Here is a 24,979-nt window from a genome sequence, read left to right on the forward strand (position 1 = left end):
TGCGGCGGTACAAGGGCCCTTACATGCAATGGCTTTATATAACCTGTATGGTTGTTATTTATTCATTATTATTATAAATCTGTTTCTCAGCTGTTATCCTCAACATTTTTATTAGACTTTTAAAATCGGTTTAGTTTTCTGCTTTCTTGAACGCTTGGGAAGTGTATAAAGATGACTGGTAATCTAAAACCGTGCAATCAATTATGTGTGCTTCTTCAGCTGCTGTGAAACTACACTTCCCAGCATGCCCTCACACTGGTACAGCATGCCCTAATAGCAGAACTGTTGCAAGACATGCTGGGATGTGTAGTTTTAGCACAGCTGGATTCCACTTTTTCAATAGGCCCGATCTAAAAACGCTCCGGGTGTAGAAGTCGCTGTAGCCCTTAATCTTTAATGACAGATGTTATCTGTTGTTCTCCCATAATTCCTAGAAAAGTTCAGTGTAAAATGGAGGACTTTCTCCTCAGAGTGAGATGGCTGGCTTCATAAGTGTAACATCGCTCTTGCATCCTCCAATCATGGAGCGGCTCTTCTCTGCTCATTATAAAAACATGGCTGTGGTTCCTCCCATTCAGGTCCCTCACAACTCTGGGACTGGTCATCTCAGCCCTGGCAGACCAAGGAGCTGGGAAGAATAAAAACAAGTTTGTTCCGTATCGGGACTCCGTGTTGACGTGGCTGCTGAAGGTAAGAGCGAGCTCTTCGGCCAAATCTGCTGTCTTTGGAACGTGCAATAAGGGTTTGGCTCAGTTTTTTTCCCTCATACCTCAGTGATATCCGTTTCTAGGGACTATTTAGGCCCCATTTCCATGAATGTGGATGTAGGCCACAAAATGGCTGCCTGCGGGTTTCCCTTGCCTTCTGGTTTCTCACACTCTCATCTTCCATTTTTAGGACAGTCTGGGTGGGAACAGCAAGACTGCCATGGTGGCCACCGTCAGCCCTGCAGCTGACAACTACGACGAGACGCTCTCCACGCTACGGTACGCCGACCGGGCCAAAAACATAGTCAACCACGCGGTAGTGAATGAGGATCCCAACGCGCGGATAATCCGGGAGCTGCGAGAGGAAGTGGAGAAGCTTAGGGACCAGTTGACCCAGGCCGAGGTGAGGCATCTCCCCTCAGATGTAACCAGCCTCCACCTGGGAACATACGGCAATTCCTGTCACAAAATAATAAATGATATACAGGCTGTGCGTGCACTCCATCGAGGAGGTGCTAATTTGTCGTTAGTCCATTTTGTGCCTGATTTCCCAAGCTGCCCATAGCAACCTATCAGATTCAGTCTTTCATTTCTCTATTGCAACATAGAAAATGATAGACTGAATCTGATCTGATCACCAGTTTTTAGAAGCGTTTAAATTAAATACAGTGTAATGTGATACCTTTTTAATGTGTCAGGTGGCACAGAAAAGATGCATAGACTGTTAGAAGTGATTACTGCAGGCCTGGCCAACCTGTGGCTCTCCAGATGTTGGGAAACTACACATACCAGTATGCTTTGCCACAGTTCTAGCATTCTATAATAGAAAAACTGTTGCAAGCTATGCTGGGACTTGTAGTTTCACAACAGCTGGATAGCCAAAGGTTGGCCAGGCCTGGATTAGTGTAACTAAAGATTTTGTGGTATCCAGGCTTTAGTTCTGCAGCCAGTATGTCTACACTCGTTAGGCCGACTGAGCCTAATGCGTGTCGACATTTCAATGGCCGACACAACACATGGTCAACATAATTTTTTTTCAAAATTTGTTTTCACTTTTTAAACTTTTTCATCGACATCGGTATCCCAACTGTAAAATGCCAGACAGTTGGGAACCCAAATTACAAGAGCTAATCTCCTTTTTTCGGGGACCACGACCCCCATTGAGGGAGAAAATAACTTGTATCGAGCTCTGCGAGCTTTACTGCGCTCGCTCCCCTGTCCGATTACCGGAGATCGGGATTCCCATGTCGGCATAATGACTCCCGACTGTCAGAGCTGCCTACCACACCCGATTACAGGGGCCGTAAGTAGGGTAAGGGCAATGAGACTGGGAATACAGTTCCCTTGGTGCAGCTGATAGTGTGTTGCATGAGCAGGTTTTCCCCATGTCACAGGTTTTTTTGGTGCCGATCAGTTCTTGTGATGCACAAATGTCTCAGCTCCCTGGCTGTATAGATGTGTGTGTGTGTGTGTGTGTGTGTGTGTGTGTGTGTGTGGCGCTAGATAATATAATTTTGTTTTATTTTTGGACCAGTCCATGAAGGCCCCAGAACTAAAGGATCGGTTACAGGAATCCGAGAAACTCATCCAAGAAATGACTGTAACATGGGAGGAGAAGCTTCGGAAGACGGAGGAGATTGCTCAGGTTGGTACCTAGATAAGTGCACTCGGCAGCATTAAACTCCTGAGACCACCAGTGTGCATCTCCTAAGCTCTCGCCCATGTCTAAGCCAGTGGGGAACCTTCTCCCACCCTTGTGATTGTACATATGCTTTTGAATACCACATTACTGTACTACACATTGTGAATACCAGTGTACTGCTTGGTGTCCCCACAGCACCATCTGCTGGTTATCACACAAAATGACGCCTATACAACCAGTTGTTTATTCCTACTAGCCGTCTATATATTACCTTTTCCACTATACATCTGACTTGTAGTGCTCATTTTGGTATTCCCTTCCAGGAGCGCCAGAAGCAGCTGGAAAGCCTCGGGATATCGCTCCAGTCTTCAGGCATTAAAGTCGGGGATAACAAATGTTTCTTAGTCAATTTAAACGCAGACCCTGCCCTGAACGAACTCCTGCTTTACTACCTTAAGGTGAGAGCGTAAGTGTAGGTCACAGTGTGAGAGGTGAGCCGCGCGCTTGTCCTCTCCGCTCCCTTTTTACTGAAGATAATTATCTTTTTTTTTTTTTTTTAGATTTAAAAAATTGTCTGTTTGTATTTTTTTTCTTCTAAATGTGGCTGAGCCGGTAACATCTCTCCAAAAGCATCTATATCCTAATTCGATGAGGTCCGTCCTGTCTCCAACATTACACACCCCAGGATAAGGTCGCTAGGTTGACACAATGAAGCTGACATAAGTTAGGACGACAGGGCTTATATTGACACCTGAATGCGGTTGGAGCACTATATAGACAAAACGCCCCTTGAAAAATCCCGAATGGGTCGCTAATGGGCATTTGCAAATTCCTAAACGGTTGAACAGTTTTTGCCATCTGTGCAATTGCGAGTCGGTCCGAGGCTTCTGCAGCCGTGACGGGGTGGAAGCGCTCAGTGCTGATGTCACCCCCAGAAAATGGCGCTATTTCTCCACCCAGCGCCAGATTCCGCTCAGTCAGACTATGACTGGATTGCAATTCAGTCGCTATTTGAGCCTGCACGCGAGTGACACGAACAGTGCCCATGTGCAATCGTTTGATAATCGCTCGATTTGTGAATTCTCTAATAAGTGAGTACCGGCAGTGCTGCTGCTGTAGTGTGAGGCTTGGAGAGGTTGGGGGGGGAGGGCAGAGTTATATTTTGGAATGTTTGGTCAGGCCTGGTGTGGATGGCGGCTGGGGGCAGCAGCAGGGGGAGCCCTGACAATCCGGCGTACGATTGACGGGGTGGTGACGATTGCCTTGTAGGTGAACAACGGGGGGGATTCGGGCGGTGTGAGAGCCCGGTCATGCAGCGCAACTCAGCCCAGAACATTTCCGGGCATGCCACCAAGGTGGTTAGTGAGGTTGGGAGCGGAAGTGTCTTCCATAGGCGCAGAGTGTGGTTGGGAGTGGAAGCGTCTTCCATAGGTGCAGAGTGTGGTTGGGAGTTGAAGCATCTTCCATAGGAGCAGAGCGTGGTTGGGAGTGTTAGCGTCTTCCATAGGTGCAGATCGTGGTGTGGAGTGTAAGCGTCTTCCATAGGTGCAGAGTGTGGTTGGGAGCGTAAGCGCCTTCCATGGGTGCAGAGTGTGGTTGGGAGTGGAAGCATCTTCGATAGGCACAGAGTGTGGTTGGGAGTGGAAGAGTCTTCCATAGGAGCAGAGTGTGGTTGGGAGCGGAAGCGTCTTCCATAGGAGCAAAGTGTGGCTGGGAGCGGAAGCATCTTCCATAGGAGCAGAGTGTGGTTGGGAGCGGAAGCGTCTTCCATAGGTGCAGAGTGTGGTTGGGAGCGGAAGCGTCTTCCATAGGTGCAGAGTGTGGTTGGGAGCGGAAGCGTCTTCCATAGGCACAGAGTGTGGTTGGGAGTGGAAGAGTCTTCCATAGGAGCAGAGTGTGGTTGGGAGCGGAAGCGTCTTCCATAGGAGCAGAGTGTGGTTGGGAGCGGAAGCATCTTCCATAGGAGCAGAGTGTGGTTGGGAGCGGAAGCGTCTTCCATAGGTGCAGAGTGTGGTTGGGAGCGGAAGCGTCTTCCATAGGAGCAGTGTGTGGTTGGGAGCAGAAGCGTCTTCCATAGGTGCAGATTGTGGTTGGGAGCGGAAGCGTCTTCCATAGGAGCAGAGTGTGGTTGGGAGCGGAAGCGTCTTCCATAGGAGCAGAGTGTGGTTGGGAGCGGAAGCATCTTCCATAGGAGCAGAGTGTGGTTGGGAGCGGAAGCGTCTTCCATAGGTGCAGAGTGTGGTTGGGAGCGGAAGCATCTTCCATAGGAGCAGTGTGTGGTTGGGAGCAGAAGCGTCTCGGAAGTGGAATATGTGGCTGGGAGCGGAAGCATCTTCCATAGGCGCAGAGTGTGGTTGGGAGTGGAAGCGTCTCGGAAGTGGAATATGTGGCTGGGAGCGGAAGCATCTTCCATAGGAGCAGTGTGTGGTTGGGAGCAGAAGCGTCTCGGAAGTGGAATATGTGGCTGGGAGCTGAAGCATCTTCCATAGGAGCAGAGTGTGGTTGGGAGCGGAAGCGTCTTCCATAGGTGCAGAGTGTGGTTGGGAGCGGAAGCATCTTCCATAGGAGCAGTGTGTGGTTGGGAGCAGAAGCGTCTCGGAAGTGGAATATGTGGCTGGGAGCGGAAGCATCTTCCATAGGCGCAGAGTGTGGTTGGGAGTGGAAGCGTCTCGGAAGTGGAATATGTGGCTGGGAGCGGAAGCATCTTCCATAGGAGCAGTGTGTGGTTGGGAGCAGAAGCGTCTCGGAAGTGGAATATGTGGCTGGGAGCTGAAGCATCTTCCATAGGAGCAGAGTGTGGTTGGGAGCGGAAGCGTCTTCCATAGGTGCAGAGTGTGGTTGGGAGCGGAAGCGTCTTCCATAGGTGCAGAGTGTGGTTGGGAGCGGAAGCGTCTTCCATAGGAGCAGAGTGTGGTTGGGAGCGGAAGCGTCTTCCATAGGAGCAGAGTGTGGTTGGGAGTGGAAGCGTCTTCCATAGGTGCAGAGTGTGGTTGGGAGCGGAAGCATCTTCCATAGGAGCAGAGTGTGGTTGGGAGCGGAAGCGTCTCGGAAGTGGAATATGTGGCTGGGAAGTGTCGCCTCCAGTGACTGGCAGAGAATTAAGCTGAAGTGAGATTGAAGGAGGAGGATGACTGTAGGGGAGTTGGAATTGGATTTTGCAGCTTGTAACTTCCCATTGGCTTTTCTAGTTGAGATCGTGCTTCCGGATATATTTACCTCTGTGGCCCTGTGGTAACAAATATTGTAGAATATAAATGTATATACAGTATAATGGTCTTGGCAGCAGAATGGAATATGGCTGACGTACAGGACAGTGCCAGCAGCGGCAGGGATCTACCCCTCCGGCATCATGTGGGTCACATCATAGGTTCCCAGGATCCTCTACGCAACAGACAGAAAAGCTGCAGATTCCTCTAATAAAATATCTTTGTAAACTGAAAACTTTTCGGATCATATTTACTAAAGGTCGATGTTCTGATTCAGGGGCTAAAACACACGTTTGCTAACAATTAAAATGTAATCTAAAAACAAATCCCGTTGGCAAATGTGTGAAACCCGGCATTGCTTAGAAATCAATGAAATCTACCTCCGTGTTTTACTCCCCAGCTGACGGATTTGCCGCCAGGCTTTGCTGTCATTTTGGTGGAAGTTCCGGGGAAGTTCCTCTGCCAAATTCTGTTTCTGTTTTCTGAGACGGGTTTAGAGCAGTGATGGGGGAACCTTCGTCCCTCCAGCTGTTGTTAAACCACGTATCCCATCATGCCCTGCTACAGTGTTGCTTTTTGGCCATGCTAAACCTGTAGCAGGGCATGCTGGGATGTGTAGTTAAACAACAGCTGGAGGCAGGAAGGTTCCCCATCCCTGCTCTAGAACGTGGGCTTTAGATATACTCCCTCCATGCCCAATGGGGTAGTAAAGTATCAAGAAATGTTTTTTTTTTTTTGACACCTGAAATAGGTCGACGTCTGTTTTTCACTTTTGTTTCTCCCGAGTGACGACCTGGACGCCATCAAAGTGTACCGGGGCCCCTGGCATGGCTCGCTGCACTCGCTATGCGTCGGGCACGGTGCATCACTGCGCTCGGCACACTGTTATTCTCCCTCCACACCCTAGTGGATGGTAGGGCTTGAAATACCTCCTGTCGGCACATGTCGGCTCAAAAAAAAATATATAAACCCCTTTTGACTGTCGACCTAGCCATTGTTGACCTAGTGCCTGAGTCGACCTTCCAACCATGTCGACATTAGCCATGTTGACCTATTTATGAGTCGACCTTCAGTAGACCACCCATGCATGTTATATGTGTCCTCCTAACGACCGTATACCGCCCTAATATTGGTCGACATAGTGACCGTCATCTCAGACACCGTGGACCTAATGACGGCATCCCTTATTCAGGAAATAAAATTTCGGTTTGACTTTTTTTTTGTGTTTGTACTTTTTCAAAGTCACCGTGTGACCCTCAAGGCCGCCCGTTCCCCTGCCCCCGTTCCCACAGCCGCATTACTGCAGCGCCAGCGGAAAATGCTCAGACTGGCTTCGCTCTGTTCCCCACCAGCGACGGCTCCGTGCTGCGTCAGGTGCTCTCGGATGCAGGTGCAGCGGCCAAGTCTCCAAGGTTTGCTTAGTAATCAAACCCTCCTGGAAAGTCTGACCCGCCTGGGCACAACAAGCAGTCTTATCCGGCTGAGAACAACATGAGGGCCATCCGGGGAGGTCTCCCGGAGAGATGACACGATGTATGACCGCCGTGGGCCGCTCCTAGTCCAGCCGACACCTAATCTACCATTCCTTATAAAGCTGCTGTTGGGAAAACGTGGGCAACCTGAACATGGACAATAACATATGTGTAATCTTACCCTATAACCAATGCGCTGCCTGTCTCCCCTGCAGGATCATACACTGATCGGCTCTGATGATTCGCAGGACATCCAGCTGTGCGGGATGGGAATCCTCCCAGAACACTGCGTTGTGGACATCACCATAGAAGGACAAGTAATGCTGACGCCCATGAAAAACACCAGGTAACGCGTCCGTGTACTTGAGGTTATTGTGATCAGCAGTGATTGGGGTTAATAGTCACCAGCACTCCCCGCACCTCAGCAAATCTTTACTGCTGCACAGAAATCTGATCCACCTACATTTCTTCCCTGCTTGCATTTGTGTTTCCCTGGGGCTGCATTTTTGCGCTCTGACCACTAGGTGGAGCTCTCTAGCTTCCACTGTGAAAATCGAAGTTCTTCTCTGACCACTAGAGGGCTCTGCGCTCTCAGGAAAACTTTAAATGTAGGCGACTCGGGAGATTTTAAGAATTGGTTGACCCTCGTTACCTGCCAGCAGTTTGCTAAGTGCCGTCATTAGTGCTGTGGCTGCTGTGGACAGGTGGAGTAAGCTTCTGCTGTCAGAAGGTAAGTGGGATGCGCCCATTAGTAGCTCATAGTGCAACTTGGTTAAATGGCATGATTGGGGAAGTTAGGAGGGGTGCACCGGGCGTCCAGTAAATGCAAAGCGCACAGTCAGCCAGAAATATTCTATTTATTTTTTGTGCATCTAAATGAGATTTTTGTATGTATTTTGTTTTTTTACTGTAACAGTAAATTGTTTGTCCTGAGTTGACAGATGGGTTAATCTTATTTGTAAGGCGCCCCAAGTGGTTCATTGTGCGTATGGCACACACTAGAACAGTGCAGGGTACGCTGAGCTAAACCTGACCGTAACTGAAGAACGGAGCGCAGGTAACTGTTCCCTCATTTATACGACCCCCAGTCCTGGTTACAGAATATTCTGTGATAGCTCCTGGTGCACACACATTCTCTGCATGCCTGATGATGGACAAGCCCACGCCTGTCTCCGCACCTGCGGTCTCTATGGTACACTGGCTGCCTCTACTCTCCCTGTGTGCGGAGATTTCCCTGTTACACAACGTTCTGTGCAGCGGAGGTGTGAGAAGCCGGGATGGGTTGTTGTATTCCTTTTACGCTCTGTTTCTGTCCCACTTCACTCACTTTACACGTTACCAGTCCCTCTGAAAATCTAGTTCTAAAAGAAAAATATTTTAGAGTTATTGATGACTTTTGTCATTTATTCCCACTGGTATTATGTAGGGGTCCAACATGGGATATATAGTAACTAGAAATCTGTCCGACACGTTATTCCGTAGGCTAGAAAGACCTAAAAGATAATAAAGAAAAAGGAAATGATCACTGTTCGTTATTCATTACGTGCCGATTTGTCCCGACAGGAAATAGATCACCACTCGCCTATTCAGTGACCGCATTGAAGGAGTCAGATCGGTTTTACATAGTAGATAAGGCTGAATAAAGACCATTGTCCATCAAGTTCAACCTGTTTAACGAGACCCATTACACTAAATCCTAGATACCATCACCCCCAGGATTGCACATTTTGTTACGATCCATCAGTACAACCAGTTTGTTGGAAATTACGGTACTTGTGAGTTATCCGGGCTGCCGATTTTTTTCATCGCGCCCGAAATCGTGGGCATCGCGTCGGTCGTGGCCGTTATAAGGAGCCGCGACGCGATGCCCGCGATTTCCCATAGACAGTAATGTTAAAAGACACGATTTCCGACACGATTTCCCATAGACAGTAATGTTAAAAGACGCGATGGACCCGATTTCCCATAGACAACAATGTTAAAATAAAATGACAATGTGAAATTGGCCAATATGGGCATTTCACATTGGATATGTTTTAAAAAAAAATGTTTCATGGCCCCCCACCACCGTTAACGCCACCCCGCTATTGCCGCCAACCCGAAGCGTGGCGAGCGCAGCGAGCCCGCGAGGGGCGGCGGTACGCGTCCTCCGACCTTTTCATACCCCTACTATCCACTAGGGCGTGGAGTGAGAATAGAATAGTGTGGCGAGCGCAGCGTGCCACCGAGCCCGAAGCGTGGCGAGGGGACGCGGACACCTGTGAAGCCCGCAAGGGCACGCGGATACCTGTGAAGGTATCCGCGTCCCCTCGCGGGGCTCGCTGCGCTCGCCACGCTTCGGGCTTGGTGGCTCGCTGCGCTCGCCACACTATTCTATTCTCACTCCACGCCCTAGTGGATAGTAGGGGTATGAAAAGGTCGGAGGACGCGTACCGCCGCCCCTCGCGGGCTCGCTGCGCTCACCACGCTTCGGGTTGGCGGCAATAGCGGGGTGGCGTTAACGGTGGTGGGGGGCCATGAAACATTTTTTTTTAAAACATATCCAATGTGAAATGCCCATATTGGCCAATTTCACATTGTCATTTTATTTTAACATTGCTGTCTATTGGAAATCTGGTCCATCGCGTCTTTTAACATTACTGTCTATGGGAAATCGGGTCCATCGTGTCTTTTAACATTACTGTCTATGGGAAATCGCGGGCATCGCGTCGCGGCCCCTTCTAACGGCCACGACCGACGCGATGCCCCCGATTTCGGCTAAATCGCGGGCATCGCGTCGGTCGGGTGTCCTTAAGTTAAGGACAAAATCGGCAGCCCGGATAACTCACAAGTACCGAAATTACCTTTTTTTTTTATTTAACCCCCTGAACTCCTTGCTGATTTATAGCCCTGAATGTTATCCATCAAGTACTTGTCTGATCTGATCTCAGCTCTGGGCCCCATAGCAGCTGCACCTATGCTAGTTACGCCCTTGCTCTAAAACGTCTTTTTCCAAGTGTAAACCTTCCCATGTACAAATTCTTTACCCCTAGCCCCAATATCTCCATTTTGGGTATCAGCCCCTTGTGAGGCACCGTGTCGAAGGCCTTCGCAAAATCCAGATGTACCATATAAACTGCGTTGCCTTTGTCTAGGTTCATACTAACTTCCTCGTGGAAGATAATTAAGTTAGTTTGACGCGAGCGATCTCGTACAAAACAGTGTTGACTATTGCTGATTATATTGTTTTGCACTGGATACTCCTAGACACCATCTCTTATTAATCCCTTAAATATTTTTCCTACAACCTATGTTGGTACTCTTTACCTAGAACGGCGCCCGTCGTGGTGATCGCGGGTACATTTATGTATGGCCGCGCCTCGACCGACGCGATGCCCGCGATTTCCCATTGAAACCAATGTTAAACATGAAAATCGTGTCGGTCGCGGCCGGCCATAAATGTACCCGCGATGCCCGCAACGCGATGCTCACGATTTCCCATAGGAATCAATGTTAAAAGGCGCGATGGACCCGATTTTACTGTTAAATGCCTCAATCCACCCGATTTGGCCATAGGAATCAATGTTAAATGGGCCACAGAGCCCATTAACCCTTAAATGTCCCCCCAAATTTTTAACGCCACCCCACGATCCACGCCAACCCGAAGCGTGGCGAGCGCAGCGAGCCCGCGAGGGGCGGCGGTACGCGTCCTCCGACCTTTTCATGCCCTACTATCCACTAGGGCGTGGTGTGAGAATATAATAGTGTGGCGAGCGCAGCGAGCCACCGAGCCCGAAGCGTGGCGAGCGGACGCGGATACCTTCACAGTTATGCGCGTCCCCTCGCGGGCTTCACAGGTGTCCGTGGCGACGCGGACACCTGTGAAGCCCGCGAGGGGACGCGTCTACCTGTGAAGGTATCCGCGTCCCCTCGCGGGGCGCGCTGCGCTCGCCACGCTTCGGGCTCGGTGGCTCGCTGCGCTCGCCACACTATTATATTCTCACACCATGCCCTAGTGGATAGTAGGGCATGAAAAGGTCGGAGGACGCGTACCGCCGCCCCTCGTGGGCTCGCTGCGCTCGCCACGCTTCGGGTTGGCGTGGATCGTGGGGTGGCGTTAAAAATTGGGGGGGGACATTTAACGGTTAATTGGCCCTATTTGGGCTGTGTGGCCCATTTTACATTGATTTCTATGTCCAAATCGGGTCCATTGAGGCATTTAAGTGTAAAATCGCGGTCAATTAGGCTTTTTAACATTGTTCCCTATGGGAAAATCGCGGTAATCGCGGGCATCGCGGCCATCCCGATTTACCCGCGATGCCCGCGATTACCGCGATGACCGCGATGTTTACCCACGACGACCGCGATTTCAATCGCTGGCGCCGTTCTAGGTAAAGAGTACCCTAATGTTAGGCTCACCGGTCTGTAACAATCCGCTTCCATTTTTGCCGATCCGCAGACTTTCGGACACCCGACAGCCGGAACATTTAATTCCGGCTGTCTAGTTACTGTCGGATCAACCGAAAACGGCCTGGGATTCCGACTGTCGGTGTGTTCCGATAGTCAGAATCCCGGTTTGCATACCCCCATTGTATCTCTAAGCCTGCCTATGTAATGCATTATGTACTTGATATATCCTGCTTACCAAGGTTCAGCTCCCTCACTGTGAAACCACATTCTCATCCACGTCTGGACATTTATTGTGCGCTGCAAAAATTGAACTACTTTTATATTGTGTGTCTTTTCTGGCAGGACGTTAGTGAATGGCTCCGCGGTCACCAGCCCCACGCAGCTGCAGCACGGAGATCGGATACTCTGGGGAAACAACCACTTTTTCAGGTATTCACCCGCTATTAAACAGCAGCTCCCAGGGTGGTCTCGTATTGGACACCTTGGGAGCGGGATATTGTCAGTTCTGTCCTGGGGTTGTGCAACCAAACATCACACGTAATGAAAGCATCATTGTTAGAGATACTTAGCAGAACTAATGACCTAAAGATTGAGTAAACGAAGCATTTACAAATACTGAATACTTACAATGACAGCTGCTTTTGGGCTTCTTCGGAGGGAATTCCACTGGGCCACTGCAATATCCGGCTGCACTTTTCGTCTTGATTAACAATTGTCCAACACTTCAAGTTTCCCAATGCCCCTCTCTGGGGATGCAAGCGATTAACTTTCCAATCAGTCACCGATAACATCACGTTTTCTACGACTGTCCCGGAAGGCGTTTTGCAGCCGCCGCGAAGAGTTTAATCTTCCCCCTTGCACTAAATGGTTCCACCTACATACCTTAAAATCAGTAATTGAGCAGCCTTCACCGGAATAGTCTGTCAACTATTAACCCTTATAGCGCCAATATCTCTGTGCGAGATGTTCACAATATTAGCTAAAACCGCCGGCTTCGCTCACATTTGTTATATAAATTCAAATAAAAAAAATGTACTAAACAAGATGATATTTCCTATATAAGGTAAAATTACCGGTCATTCTGATGAATACAAATGTTAGCTCGGCAATTTTCACACCTATTTTGACCACTTCACTTGGCACTCAAAGGGTTAATGGGTTATTTTTATGCAGTCGATTTCCCGAATAGTCGCCACTGGTCAGATGTCACGGATAGTCCCTGCTTTGTGCGATGGTAGATGTGGGAATCTGTATGCACTGGCCTGTATGCAAATATTAAGTTAATACGAAGGTGGAAAGATTGATTAATTGCATCGTCTCTCAGTAATAGTAAAATGTTTTTTGAACTTCCTTTATATTGTACTCCCACTAATATATACTCACTGAGTGTGCACTTGGTGAGCGGGTTTACCATGGTCATTGGGAAAGCGTCCTTGTGTACAAGCCTCAATATTGCATCGCAGTCCTCTGCTAGGGAACTACATTGAATTGAAAAATGTCAGGTTTGCTATGGGGTAATGGGCTCCTAGAGAATAATCGTCGCTGTCGGGGGGAAGGTACCTACTGAAATCCGCGCATATTCGCCGGTAATGCTTCTGCTTTACATAGATTACCGGCAAGCAGTAAGGCATGCTGGGAACTCATGTTAAGGATGACCAGGTTATAGAGTATAGTATGTCCAGTACTCTATGCTGAGAGTCACGTCACATCGATGATAACAGTATTTATTTATCGGTGTATACATGTTAATAAGTAGAACAAATACATTTTGGTGTAGCATAAATCTGTTGACAGTACATAAAGAGTTCAATAGAAATATGGTAGTGCTCATTGAGCAACAGTTTATGTATTTATTAAATGAGTCACTAGTAAACAGAACCCTCATTCAGCTACAGTAGTTTTCTCTGATATGATGACATTCATCTGACCATATAACTGGGTAAAGTTATTTCTTAAATGATTTGCAAAAGAAATAAAAAAATTGCAAAATAAGTTGTCATACGTGGTGAAATAATGTGGATATTTTGAGGATCGCTCACGGCAATGTTGGCAATGAAAGGGTTACATTTACGCTATACATTTTTATCTATAAGAAAGTGTGTATATATATATATATAATTTTTTTTTTTTTTTTATAACCTTTATTTTCTTCCAATTAATAATAATAATAATAATAATAATAATGGGCTCGAGTGTCCGGCTGGTACTTGTTGTTCAGCTACGCAAATGATGTTACTGATCTTGTAGAATTTTGATCTAACCATGGAATCCCCATCAAATATATTCAGCGTTCCAACATTCAGACCGATTTTATGACAAATGCACTTTAACATATTGGTCTAACAGATATATACGATGTGCCCAGTGTGTCCACCTAGCCCTGATATACCGAGCGGTCTGGCGTGGCAGCTTTCTTAAAATTGGCTTCTTACGGGCAACACAGATGCCCGGAAAATGTTGCATGATCTGTACCAGAGATGCCGGGGTGTGACTGTCACAACACAGGGATTCTATATAAATATGTACAAAGTGGCAGATGATGCCCAGCAGGTTAGACAAAGCTACAGCCGCTGTTTAGTATCTGGACATCTGCGCTGCGATTGTGGGTATTAGAACGCCATGAAACAGTGTCTGCTGCACAGAGAGCGAGGTTGTACGTTCTATCCGTCTACGGGACTGCAGGGAAAGCGCAGGTAATTAGCGCAACCGTCTAGGAACAGCACATGGAAATCACGCACACGTAATACCGTATCAATTACGCCTTATTAGCGTTTAGGATGCTCACTCCCTCTCTCCTCTCTAAGGATAAGCCTGCCAAAGAGAAAGAAGACGGAGGGCGAGGACGACCAGCGAGGCGCCAGCATGAGGAACAGCAGCAGCTTCGAGCAGCTGGACGCCGACGGGGACACATCCAGCGAGGTGTCCAGCGAGGTCAACTTCAACTACGAGTACGCTCAGATGGAAGTGATGATGAAAGCGCTGGGAAATAACGGTAATTCCAGGTCTCGGACTGATGGGTGGTGGTGAGGCCGGACTGTCCCGGGCAGATACTCCGATGTGTAGCTGTTATCTCATTGGCTGTTGGCGGAACCGAATTCTCCCTCGCTGTGCCCCTGTACTGGAACCTCTGTATTCCATCCCCATAACAGAACATTGTTTTATGTTCCAGGCCCACATCCCTGTGACGGGTCTCCCTTTTATGGGTTCTGTAATGCCACAGGGGGCTTTCCACGCTCGGCTGGAGGGCAACCTGCCCCTGATGTCTCCAGCGGGCATTTTATGCATAAATACTGCCGGTGTGCGTCTTGCGCTTGTCCGGTGCTGTTCCCACAGTCTCCTGGCTCCTGGCGCTCATAGGTGCTTATTAATCTGTGGCTCTGGGTGGTGACCCTCAGAACAGTGGGGCAGGTATATTCGGTCGGGTGAAGTGATAAAGTGGCCCGTGATTACACAGCAGCCAATCTGCTCCTAACTGTCATTATTAAGCCCAGCCTGTAACGTGACAGTTATGAGCTGATAGGCTGCTAAGTTATCACCAACCACTTTATCACTTCTCCCACGCTTAATACACCTGCCCCATTGTATCATGATGCCCACTGTTCTTAGTACTCCTCTTACTGCCTATTGCTCTGGATTCGTCTCCCCCCCCCCCCCCCCCCCCCCATGGTTATGCCCCACTTACCCCGCTACATTCCGTCTTACTCCCTATGCCATGTGACCCCTTCTCCCAGCGTCCTGGCCTCACCTTCTCCCTAATGTCACGTGATGCTCGCTGGCCCTTCCTCGGTATAACCTGCACCCTCTCCTGCACAGACCCCATGCAGTCCATCCTGCAGAGCCTGGAGCAGCAGCACGAGGAGGAGAAGCGCACAGCGCTAGAACGCCAGCGGCTGATGTACGAACACGAGCTGGAGCAGCTGCGCAGGAGGCTGTCCCCAGAGAAGCAGCATTACCGCAGCATGGAACGCTTCTCCTTCGGGTCCCCAAACGCCCAGCAGCGCATCAGGCAGTGGACGGAAGAGAGGTGACGGTTCTTACACATTAGTGATTAAGAGATGGGAGATAATCTGGCGGTTTGGAAGTCCTGTATAGATCTATAGCCCAACTGCGCTACTGCCTGGTATTACCTGGTATTACAGCATCCTCATGCCAACTACATGTGGAGGCAGAGGGGGTGGGAGAAACTAGATTGAACCGATCATGATTTTGGCATGATGACCAATCTTAACTCTCGGCAGTTCCTTGTGATTGATCCTTCCACTCACATTGGGCTTTTTCCATGACGGTGCTTTTTTATTCGCAGGACAGAACAAATAGGGCGCACAAACAGCTTCTGCTGATTAAAATGATGTGCGTATATTCTGTGTGCGACCGCGACTGCATCTGCATACAAAATGCAACATTACAGTGTTTTACTGGAAAAGGTATGCAGATACAGCAGCAGTCACACTGAATATAGACGTGCTGCATATTTTAATCAGCAGAAGCTGATTCTGCGTCCTATTCACTCCACTGATGCTTGGCACTACCTAGTCACTCCATGGCATGGTGGCATCTGTATTTTCAATATGCTTGTCTGTCTGCTGCTTTAATTTGTGTTTTACTTCCGGGTATATCCTAGTATTCGCATCTAGGTAGTAATAATCTATAGGCCTGTGGCTCGCACCATATAAAGTATCCGGGGGAATGGATCCGTGTTGCTAAGATCCTATTGGGAATTTTTTCGTTCTCTGTAGGTTCTTGTACAACGTTGAGAACACTGTCCTGTGTTTTTACATATTTATTTTAATCAACACTTTAAACCTTCTGCAATAAAGAGTTAGCCAATGACGTGCAGCATGGTTGTCGTACCGGGTCGCTTGTGGCCTTGATTTAAACTCCTAACCAAACACCTATCTGTGTATAGTTTGTACGTTATCCCCGTGATTGCATGAGTTTTTTCCCACACTCCAAATAACATACCTGTAGGTTCATTCGCTGCTGACAAGTACACTCGCATTTGACAGGATGTGCCAGTGTACACATGCATTTGCATGCTGGGGTGAACATTTGCAAGGGTAAGGGCAGTGGGCATTTGCTTGCCTGGTGGGCGGCGTTTCAGCGCTCGGTGATCAGCCAACCTGAATCACCCCCATAGAGTGTAAGCTTCACTGCGCAGGAACTGATGGGAGTGACTGATATATTCGCTGGAAAGCTCTGAAGGAAATGTGTGCGCTTTATAAATAACTTTTAATAAATAATAATTTAAAATAATGAAGGAAGAACCCTTCATTGATTATTTGCATCCTCGGTTCCCCCTTGTGTTCTCCCAGGGAGGTGATGCTGCATCACAGCCTGATTAAGCTCAGGGAGCAGATCGCCAAGGCCAATCTGTATGTGCAAGAGGCCAACTTCATTGTGGACGAGATGGACAAGAAGACGGAGTACAAAGTGACCTTGCAGATACCGGCATCCAGCTTAAATGCCAACAGGAAGGTGAGTGGCACTGCTTCGCCCGTCATGTGACAGGAGTCTGAGTACAGGAAATTCTATTAAGAAATACTAATGTAAGACTTATTCTTATTGGTCCCCCAGTTTTTATGATGGCTTGCCTGCTTTAATGTATTTTTAATGTATCCTTCCAGAAATCTCTGTATAGTCCCTGTGTACACACACAGCGAGCAGACATATAGCCATTGCACACAGGGACAAGAGATGCAGGTGCACTATACAGACAATACTAATGAGAACTTTAATACATTTTGCAATAAATAGTTTTTTTGAATAATCTTGGCCAGGGTTATAGGTTTAACCATTACCTCAATGTAACTTCACCGTATAAGTCCCCAATCTGCTCTGGGATTCCGACAGTCCGGCCTTTTTACGCTTCTCTCAACTGCAACATCACAGTCGGAATTCAATGTTCCAACTGTCGAGTGTCGGAAAGTCTGAGGTTTGGCGGAAATGGCAGCACATTGTCGAGAAATGGCGAGAATCCGACAATCCGCGGCCCTTTCTGACAAAACAGATCCGACTTTTCTCGGAAACTGCCTTCAATGCTGTCGAAAATGGCACCGACGGATGCTATTTCCACAGGCGGAAATAGCGTCTGGGATTGAATTTTTCTGTGAGTGGCACTATTAGCAAGGTATCTCCTCTGATTACATAGGGTGTACAGTGTAGGGCCCTCCATATTTAGACCGTTCTCTATGGTGCAGATGCACTACTTATGTCTGTGATAGCAGGGGGTTCCTAAGGAGCTGATTGGCTTCTTTCTCGCGAGTATTGCTCTACCAGTGTGTGCAGGTGGCGGGTGCACTTTGCCGCCCTGGAGAGCCTTGCTTTTGCGGGTGATGTGTTTCATGCTTCCACAAGACTTACTGATCCACCTGCTCATTATTCCTTGTCCCTGCAGCGGGATGAGGTGCTCAGTGAGCCGGCCATCCAGGTGCGGAGGAAAGGGAAAGGCAAGCAGATCTGGTCCCTGGAGAAACTGGAGAACCGTCTGGTGGACATACGAGACCTCTACCAGGAGTGGAAAGTTTGTGATGAGGACAATCCCGTAAGTAATGGGGCATATTCCATGGTTCATTCCTGGCCCAACCTACCATGACCTGATCCATGAAGGGGCTTTGTGACTAGATGGGCCAAGTGGTTCTTATCTGCCGTCAAATTCTATGTTTCTATTAGCATCAGCTGACTTTTGTCTACTGGAGCTGACAGACCTATGGGATTTCCTCGGGCATCTTCATAGTCTTCGCATGTCCAAACAAGAAAAGCGATTGACATTAATGCTATAATAAAAAATGTTGGGATACAAAGACCCAAGACCAGCAATAATAACCAGAGGAGGGCGTGCGAACTTGGGAGAAGATGTTTAAATCCTTAAACCAAAACTTGTGGGTGTGTTCTCTAGACTATGTATGAAGGGGGCGATTCGGGTGGACGCGCGCTGTAAGCTGAATACGGACCTGTGTTGCATGTGCAGTCCCGATGTGCGAATGTTTTCGGCGACTATTACACTTGTTGGGCGAAACGCCCAGTGTTTTAGGAGTGCCCCCATGAAAATGCTGAGCGTGCATGGAGGTGTCAGTGTACACATCCATTTGCACGTCGGGGCGGACATTCGCACGGCGGTGGTGAGAGGGCACTCGCTCGCCCAGTGGGCAACATTTCAGTGCTCGGTAATTAGCGAATTTCGCTGCTTACTGAGCCCCGCTGAATCACCCCCTTAATCTGTTGGTGTAGGATAGCTGGCGTTGGATGATGTAACTAGCGGTGTATGCTGGGTTATGTGTAGATGCCGTGTGGGTCACAATACAGCCTAGACCGACAACGCCACGTTCCCTCTTTTTTGCAGGCCAGTCGGGCGTATTTCCGGCGAGCGGACCCTTTCTATGATGAGCAGGAGAATCACAGCCTCATCGGGGTAGCGAATGTCTTCCTGGAATCGCTGTTCCACGACGTGAAGCTGCAGTACGCCGTCCCGATCATCAATCAGAAGGGAGAGGTATGTCTACGCCGTCATTTGTGTTGTATATATACTCCGTCACTTATACCGTACATGTTACAGACCTTCAATCCTCTAGAATAGGAAACCATAGCTCTATGGACCCATACCTATATTGTGGTCCAATACACCGTCTGGCAGGTGTAGCGGTATATGGAGACTCGGCGTCATACGTTGTTAACATAGCGGGTCCTGCTGGCGGCGGTTTGATGTGGATTGCTGTGTTTATTTCCCTGTGTTCTCCGCACCCACCAGATCGCAGGCCGGCTGCACGTTGAGGTTGTGCGAGTGAGCGGAGACATCGGGGAGAGGATCGCGGGAGGAGAGGACAGTGATGTCTCCAGCGAGAGCAGAACTCAGGAGAACAAGCTTGTCTGCATGGTGAGTGTCTCCCAGTGTGTATCCCGTAATGTGCGCCATGTTTCCTGGTGATTCTCCCGCACAGGGATACGCCGTCTTGTTACGTTTATTGCTCCACTGGTGCCTCTCCCCTATGCAGTCTATCCAATACATTACATTGATGTACATTGAATTCATTGATGGCAAACAGGTCAGCGCCGCCCCGCCGAACACGCCTCCCGGTGCCCACGCCATATGACATCCGCCACCTGCTACCGGCAGACAATGACCCGCCTATGTTCCCAGGGGAACCCACAGCGCTTATAGGGGGACACCCATAAAACTCTGAGCGTTCCCCCTGATGCCGGCTCTTGTCCTCCCCCTTCTCTCCCCTACCCGTGTGAATGCCCCCCACCATCGGAAACGGGGCAGAATTCGGACCTGTGCAACCTGGTCTGAATCAGGCCCTTAGTATTAATGTTGCTTTAAGTTTAGAAGTCTAACCCACTACATAAATATACAGATGTGTCCTCATACGCCTTCGCTGGAATCACACTAAAATTCCCCTCTCGGGACTCCAGGTCACGGGAGAATGTTCTGTTGTTGGGCGACTTGTTCTTTTCTGCTTCCTTTCTGGCGAAAATGCATCTTAATGCGACTAGGACGCAATGGGACTGTGTGCGCCAGAGTGCTACAATGTAGCTTTTTCCCCAATACAATGGACACACACACACTATACAAGTGACCCATATCACATTACTCAGCACAGTCTCCCTGTGCTGCGACCTAGATATAATTTGGAAAAAAGATGGCAGGACCTGGTTGCTCACTGACGCCAGGCATTTAGTGCTGCATGTATCTGCTAAATGTATGAGGGCGCATCTCAAAATATTCATTCGACACTTTAATATCTCTGCAGCCATGTTTACATTAGCTGGACAACATTACTTTGTAAAGTTAGGGGACCCTGCTTCTCTCCACTATATAACTGTCAGTCTGTGGCTTCCTGCCGCCTTCATTCCCCTCCTCACATCATGTCACTGCCCCTGTCACATGCAGCCCTGTCCTCACTGATACATCACTCATCTCCTGATATACTCTGTGCTGCTGGGGACCCTGCTCCTCCCACTATATAACTCTCAGTCTGTGGCTTCCTGCTGCCCCCATTCCCCTCCTCACATCATGTCACTGCCCCTGTCACATGCAGCCCTGTCCTCACTGACACATCACTCATCTCCTGATATACCCTGTGGTGCTGGGGATCCTGCTCCTCCCACTATATAACTCTCAGTCTGTGGCTTCCTGCTGCCCCCATTCCCCTCCTCACATCATGTCACTGCCCCTGTCACATGCAGCCCTGTCCTCACTGACACGTCACTCATCTCCTGATATACTCTGTGCTGCTGGGGACCCTGCTCCTCCCACTATATAACTCTCAGTCTGTGGCTTCCTGCTGCCCCCATTCCCCTCCTCACATCATGTCACTGCCCCTGTCACATGCAGCCCTGTCCTCACTGACACATCACTCATCTCCTGATATACTCTGTGCTGCTGGGGGATCATGCTCCTCCCACTATATAACTCTCAGTCTGTGGCTTCCTGCTGCCCCCATTCCCCTCCTCACATCATGTCACTGCCCCTGTCACATGCAGCCCTGTCCTCACTGACACATCACCATCCCCTGATATACTCTGTGCTGCTGGGGACCCTGCTCCTCCCACTATATAACTCTCAGTCTGTGGCTTCCTGCTGCCTCTATTCCCCATCCTCACATCATGTCACTGCCCCTGTCACATGCAGCCCTGTTCTCACTGACGCATCACTCATCTCCTGATATACTCTGTGCTGCTGGGGACCCTGCTCCTCCCACTATATAACTCTCAGTCTGTAACTTACTGCTGCCCCCATTCCCCTCCTCACATCATGTCACTGCCACTGTCACATGCAGCCCTGTCCTCACTGACACATCCCTCATCTCCTGATATACTCTGTGCTGCTGGGGACCCTGCTCCTCCCACTATATAACTCTCAGTCTGTGGCTTCCTGCTGCCCCCATTCCCCTCCTCACATCACGTCACTGCCCCTGTCACATGCAGCCCTGTCCTCACTGACACATCCCTCATCTCCTGATATACTCTGTGCTGCTGGGGACCCTGCTCCTCCCACTATATAACTCTCAGTCTGGCTTTCTGCTGCCTCCATTCCCCTCCTCACATCATGTCACTGCCCCTGTCACATACAGCCCTGTCCTCACTGACACATCCCTCATCTCCTGATATACTCTGTGCTGCTGCGGACCCTGCTCCTCCCACTATATAACTCTCAGTCTTTGGCTTCCTGCTGCCCCCATTCCCCTCCTCACATCATGCCACTGTCCCTGTCACATGCAGCCCTGTCCTTACTGACACATCACTCATCTCCTGATATACTCTGTGCTGCTGGGGGATCATGCTCCTCCCACTATATAACTCTCAGTCTGTGGCTTCCTGCTGCCCCCATTCCCCTCCTCACATCATGTCACTGCCCCTGTCACATGCAGCCCTGTCCTCACTGACACATCACTCATCTCCTGATATACTCTGTGCTGCTGGGGACCCTGCTCCTCCACTATATAACTCTCAGCCTGTGGCTTCCTACTGCCTCCATTCCCCTCCTCACATCATGTCACTGCCCCTGTCACATGCAGCCCTGTCCTCACTGACACATCACTCATCTCCTGATATACTCTGTGCTGCTGGGGGACCCTGCTCCTCCCACTATATAACTCTCAGTCTGTGGCTTTCTGCTGCCCCCATTCCCCTCATCACATCATGTCACTACCCCTGTCACATGCAGCCCTGTCCTCACTGACACATCACTCATCTTCTGATATACTCTGTGCTGCTGGGGACCCTGCTCATCCCACTATATAACTCTCAGTCTGTGGCTTCCTGCTGCCTCCATTCCCCTCCTCACATCATGTCACTGCCCCTGTCACATGCAGCCCTGTCCTCACTGACACATCACTCATCTCCTGATACTCTGTGCTGCTGGGGACCCTGCTCCTCCCACTATATAACTCTCAGTCTGTGGCTTCCTGCTGCCCCCATTCCCCTCCTCACATCATGTCACTGCCCCTGTCACATGCAGCCCTGTCCTCACTGACACATCCCTCATCTCCTGATATACTCTGTGCTGCTGGGGACACTGCTCCTCCCACTATATAACTCTCAGTCTGTGGCTTCCTGCTGCCTCCATTCCCCTCCTCACATCATGTCACTGCCCCTGTCACATGCAACCCTGTCCTCACTGACACATCCCTCATCTCCTGATATACTCTGTGCTGCTGGGGACCCTGCTCCTCCCACTCTATAACTCTCAGTCTGTGGCTTCCTGCTGCCCCCATTCCCCTCCTCACATCATGTCACTGCCCCTGTCACATGCAGCCCTGTCCTCACTGACGCATGACTCATCTCCCGATATACTCTGTGCTGCTGGGGCCCTGCTCCTCCCACTATATAACTCTCAGTCTGTGGTTTCCTGCTGCCTCCATTCCCCTCCTCACATCATGTCAATGCCCCTGTCACATGCAGCCCTGTCCTCACTGACACATCACTCGTCTCCTGATTATACTCTGTGCTGCTGGGGACCCTGCTCCTCCCACTATATAACTCTCAGTCTGTGGCTTCCTGCTGCCTCCATTCCCCTACTCACATCATGTCACTGCCCCGGTCACATGCAGCCCTGTCCTCACTGACACATCACTCATCTCCTGATATACTCTGTGCTGCTGGGGACCCTGCTCCTCCCACTATATAACTCTCAGTCTGTGGCTTCCTGCTGCCCCCATTCCCCTCCTTACATCATGTCACTGCCCCTGCCACATGCAGCCCTGTCCTCACTGACATCACTCATCTCCTGATATACTCTGTGCTGCTGGGGACCTGCTCCTCCCACTATATAACTCTCAGTCTGTGGCTTCCTGCTGCCTCCATTCCCCTCCTCACATCATGTCACTGCCCCTGTCACATGCAGCCCTGTCCTCACTGACACATCACTCATCTCCTGATATACTCTGTGCTGCTGGGGACCCTGCTCCTCCCACTATATAACTCTCGGTCTGTGGCTTCCTGCTGCCTCCATTCCCCTCCTCCCATCATGTCACTGCCCCTGTCACATGCAGCCCTGTCCTCACTGACACATCACTCATCTCCTGATATACTCTGTGCTGCTGGGGACCCTGCTCCTCCCACTATATAACTCTCAGTCTGTGGCTTCCTGCTGCCCCCATTCCCCTCCTCACATCATATCACTGCCCCTGTCACATGCAGCCCTGTCCTCACTGACACATCACTCATCTCCTGATATACTCTGTGCTGCTGGGGACCCTGCTCCTCCCACTATATAACTCTCAGTCTGTGGCTTCCTGCTGCCCCCATTCCTCTCCTCACATCATGTCACTGCCCCTGTCACATGCAGCCCTGTCCTCACTGACACATCCCTCATCTCCTGATATACTCTGTGCTGCTGGGGATCCTGCTCCTCCCACTATATAACTCTCAGTCTGTGGCTTCCTGCTGCCTCCATTCCCCTCCTCACATCATGTCACTGCCCCTGTCACATGCAGCCCTGTCCCCACTGACACATCACTCATCTCCTGATATACTCTGTGCTGCTGGGACCCTGCTCCTCCCACTATATAACTCTCAGTCTGTGGCTTCCTGCTGCCCCCATTCCCCTCCTCACATCATGTCACCGCCCCTGTCACATGCAGCCCTGTCCTCACTGACACATCCATCATCTCCTGATATACTCTGTGCTGCTGGGGACCCTGCTCCTCCCACTATATAACTCTCAGTCTGTGGCTTCCTGCTGCCTCCATTCCCCTCCTCACATCATGTCAATGCCCCTGTCACATGCAGCCCTGTCCTCACTGACACATCACTCGTCTCCTGATATACTCTGTGCTGCTGGGACCCTGCTCCTCCCACTATATAGCTCTCAGTCTGTGGCTTCCTGCTGCCTCCATTCCCCTCCTCACATCATGTCACTGCCCCTGTCACATGCAACCCTGTCCTCACTGACACATCCCTCATCTCCTGATATACTCTGTGCTGCTGGGGACCCTGCTCCTCCCACTATATAACTCTCAGTCTGTGGCTTCCTGCTGCCTCCATTCCCCTCCTCACATCATGTCACTGCCCCTGTCACATGCAGCCCTGTCCTCACTGACGCATCCCTCATCTCCTGATATACTCTGTGCTGCTGGGGACCCTGCTCCTCCCACTATATAACTCTCAGCCTGTGGCTTCCTGCTGCCTCCATTCCCCTCCTCACATCATGTCACTGCTCCTGTCACATGCAGCCCTGTCCTCACTGACACATCACTCATCTCCTGATATACTCTGTGCTGCTAGGGACCCTGCTCCTCCCACTATATAACTCTCAGTCTGTGGCTTCCTGCTGCCTCCATTCCCCTCCTCACATCATGTCACTGCCCCTGTCACATGCAGCCCTGTCCTCACTGACACATCCCTCATCTCCTGATATACTCTGTGCTGCTGGGGACCCTGCTCCTCCCACTATATAACTCTCAGTCTGTGGCTTCCTGCTGCCCCCATTCCCCTCCTCACATCATGTCACTGCCCCTGTCACATGCAGCCCTGTCCTCACTCACACATCACTCATCTCCTGATATACTCTGTGCTGCTGGGGACCCTGCACCTCCCACTATATAACTCTGTCTATGGCTGGTT

At 49.8% G+C, this 24,979-nt stretch overlaps 1 protein-coding gene across 1 annotated transcript in view; it reads left to right on the plus strand.

Moving 5' to 3' along the window:
- The window catches only part of KIF13B (kinesin family member 13B), a 138,701-nt gene that overhangs the window by 55,011 nt on the left and 58,711 nt on the right, over positions 1-24,979 (plus strand). Inside the window, 12 exon segments of the mRNA XM_083178791.1 lie at positions 579-690; positions 898-1,110; positions 2,242-2,352; positions 2,673-2,807; positions 7,243-7,373; positions 11,759-11,845; positions 14,221-14,408; positions 15,230-15,440; positions 16,729-16,891; positions 17,811-17,957; positions 18,756-18,905; positions 19,161-19,286. Of these exon segments, the coding sequence (XP_083034917.1) occupies positions 579-690; positions 898-1,110; positions 2,242-2,352; positions 2,673-2,807; positions 7,243-7,373; positions 11,759-11,845; positions 14,221-14,408; positions 15,230-15,440; positions 16,729-16,891; positions 17,811-17,957; positions 18,756-18,905; positions 19,161-19,286 (1,774 nt within the window).

The sequence above is a fragment of the Crinia signifera genome, chromosome 3 (genome assembly GCF_055691185.1).
Source record: "Crinia signifera chromosome 3, ASM5569118v1, whole genome shotgun sequence".
Taxonomy (NCBI): domain Eukaryota; kingdom Metazoa; phylum Chordata; class Amphibia; order Anura; family Myobatrachidae; genus Crinia; species Crinia signifera.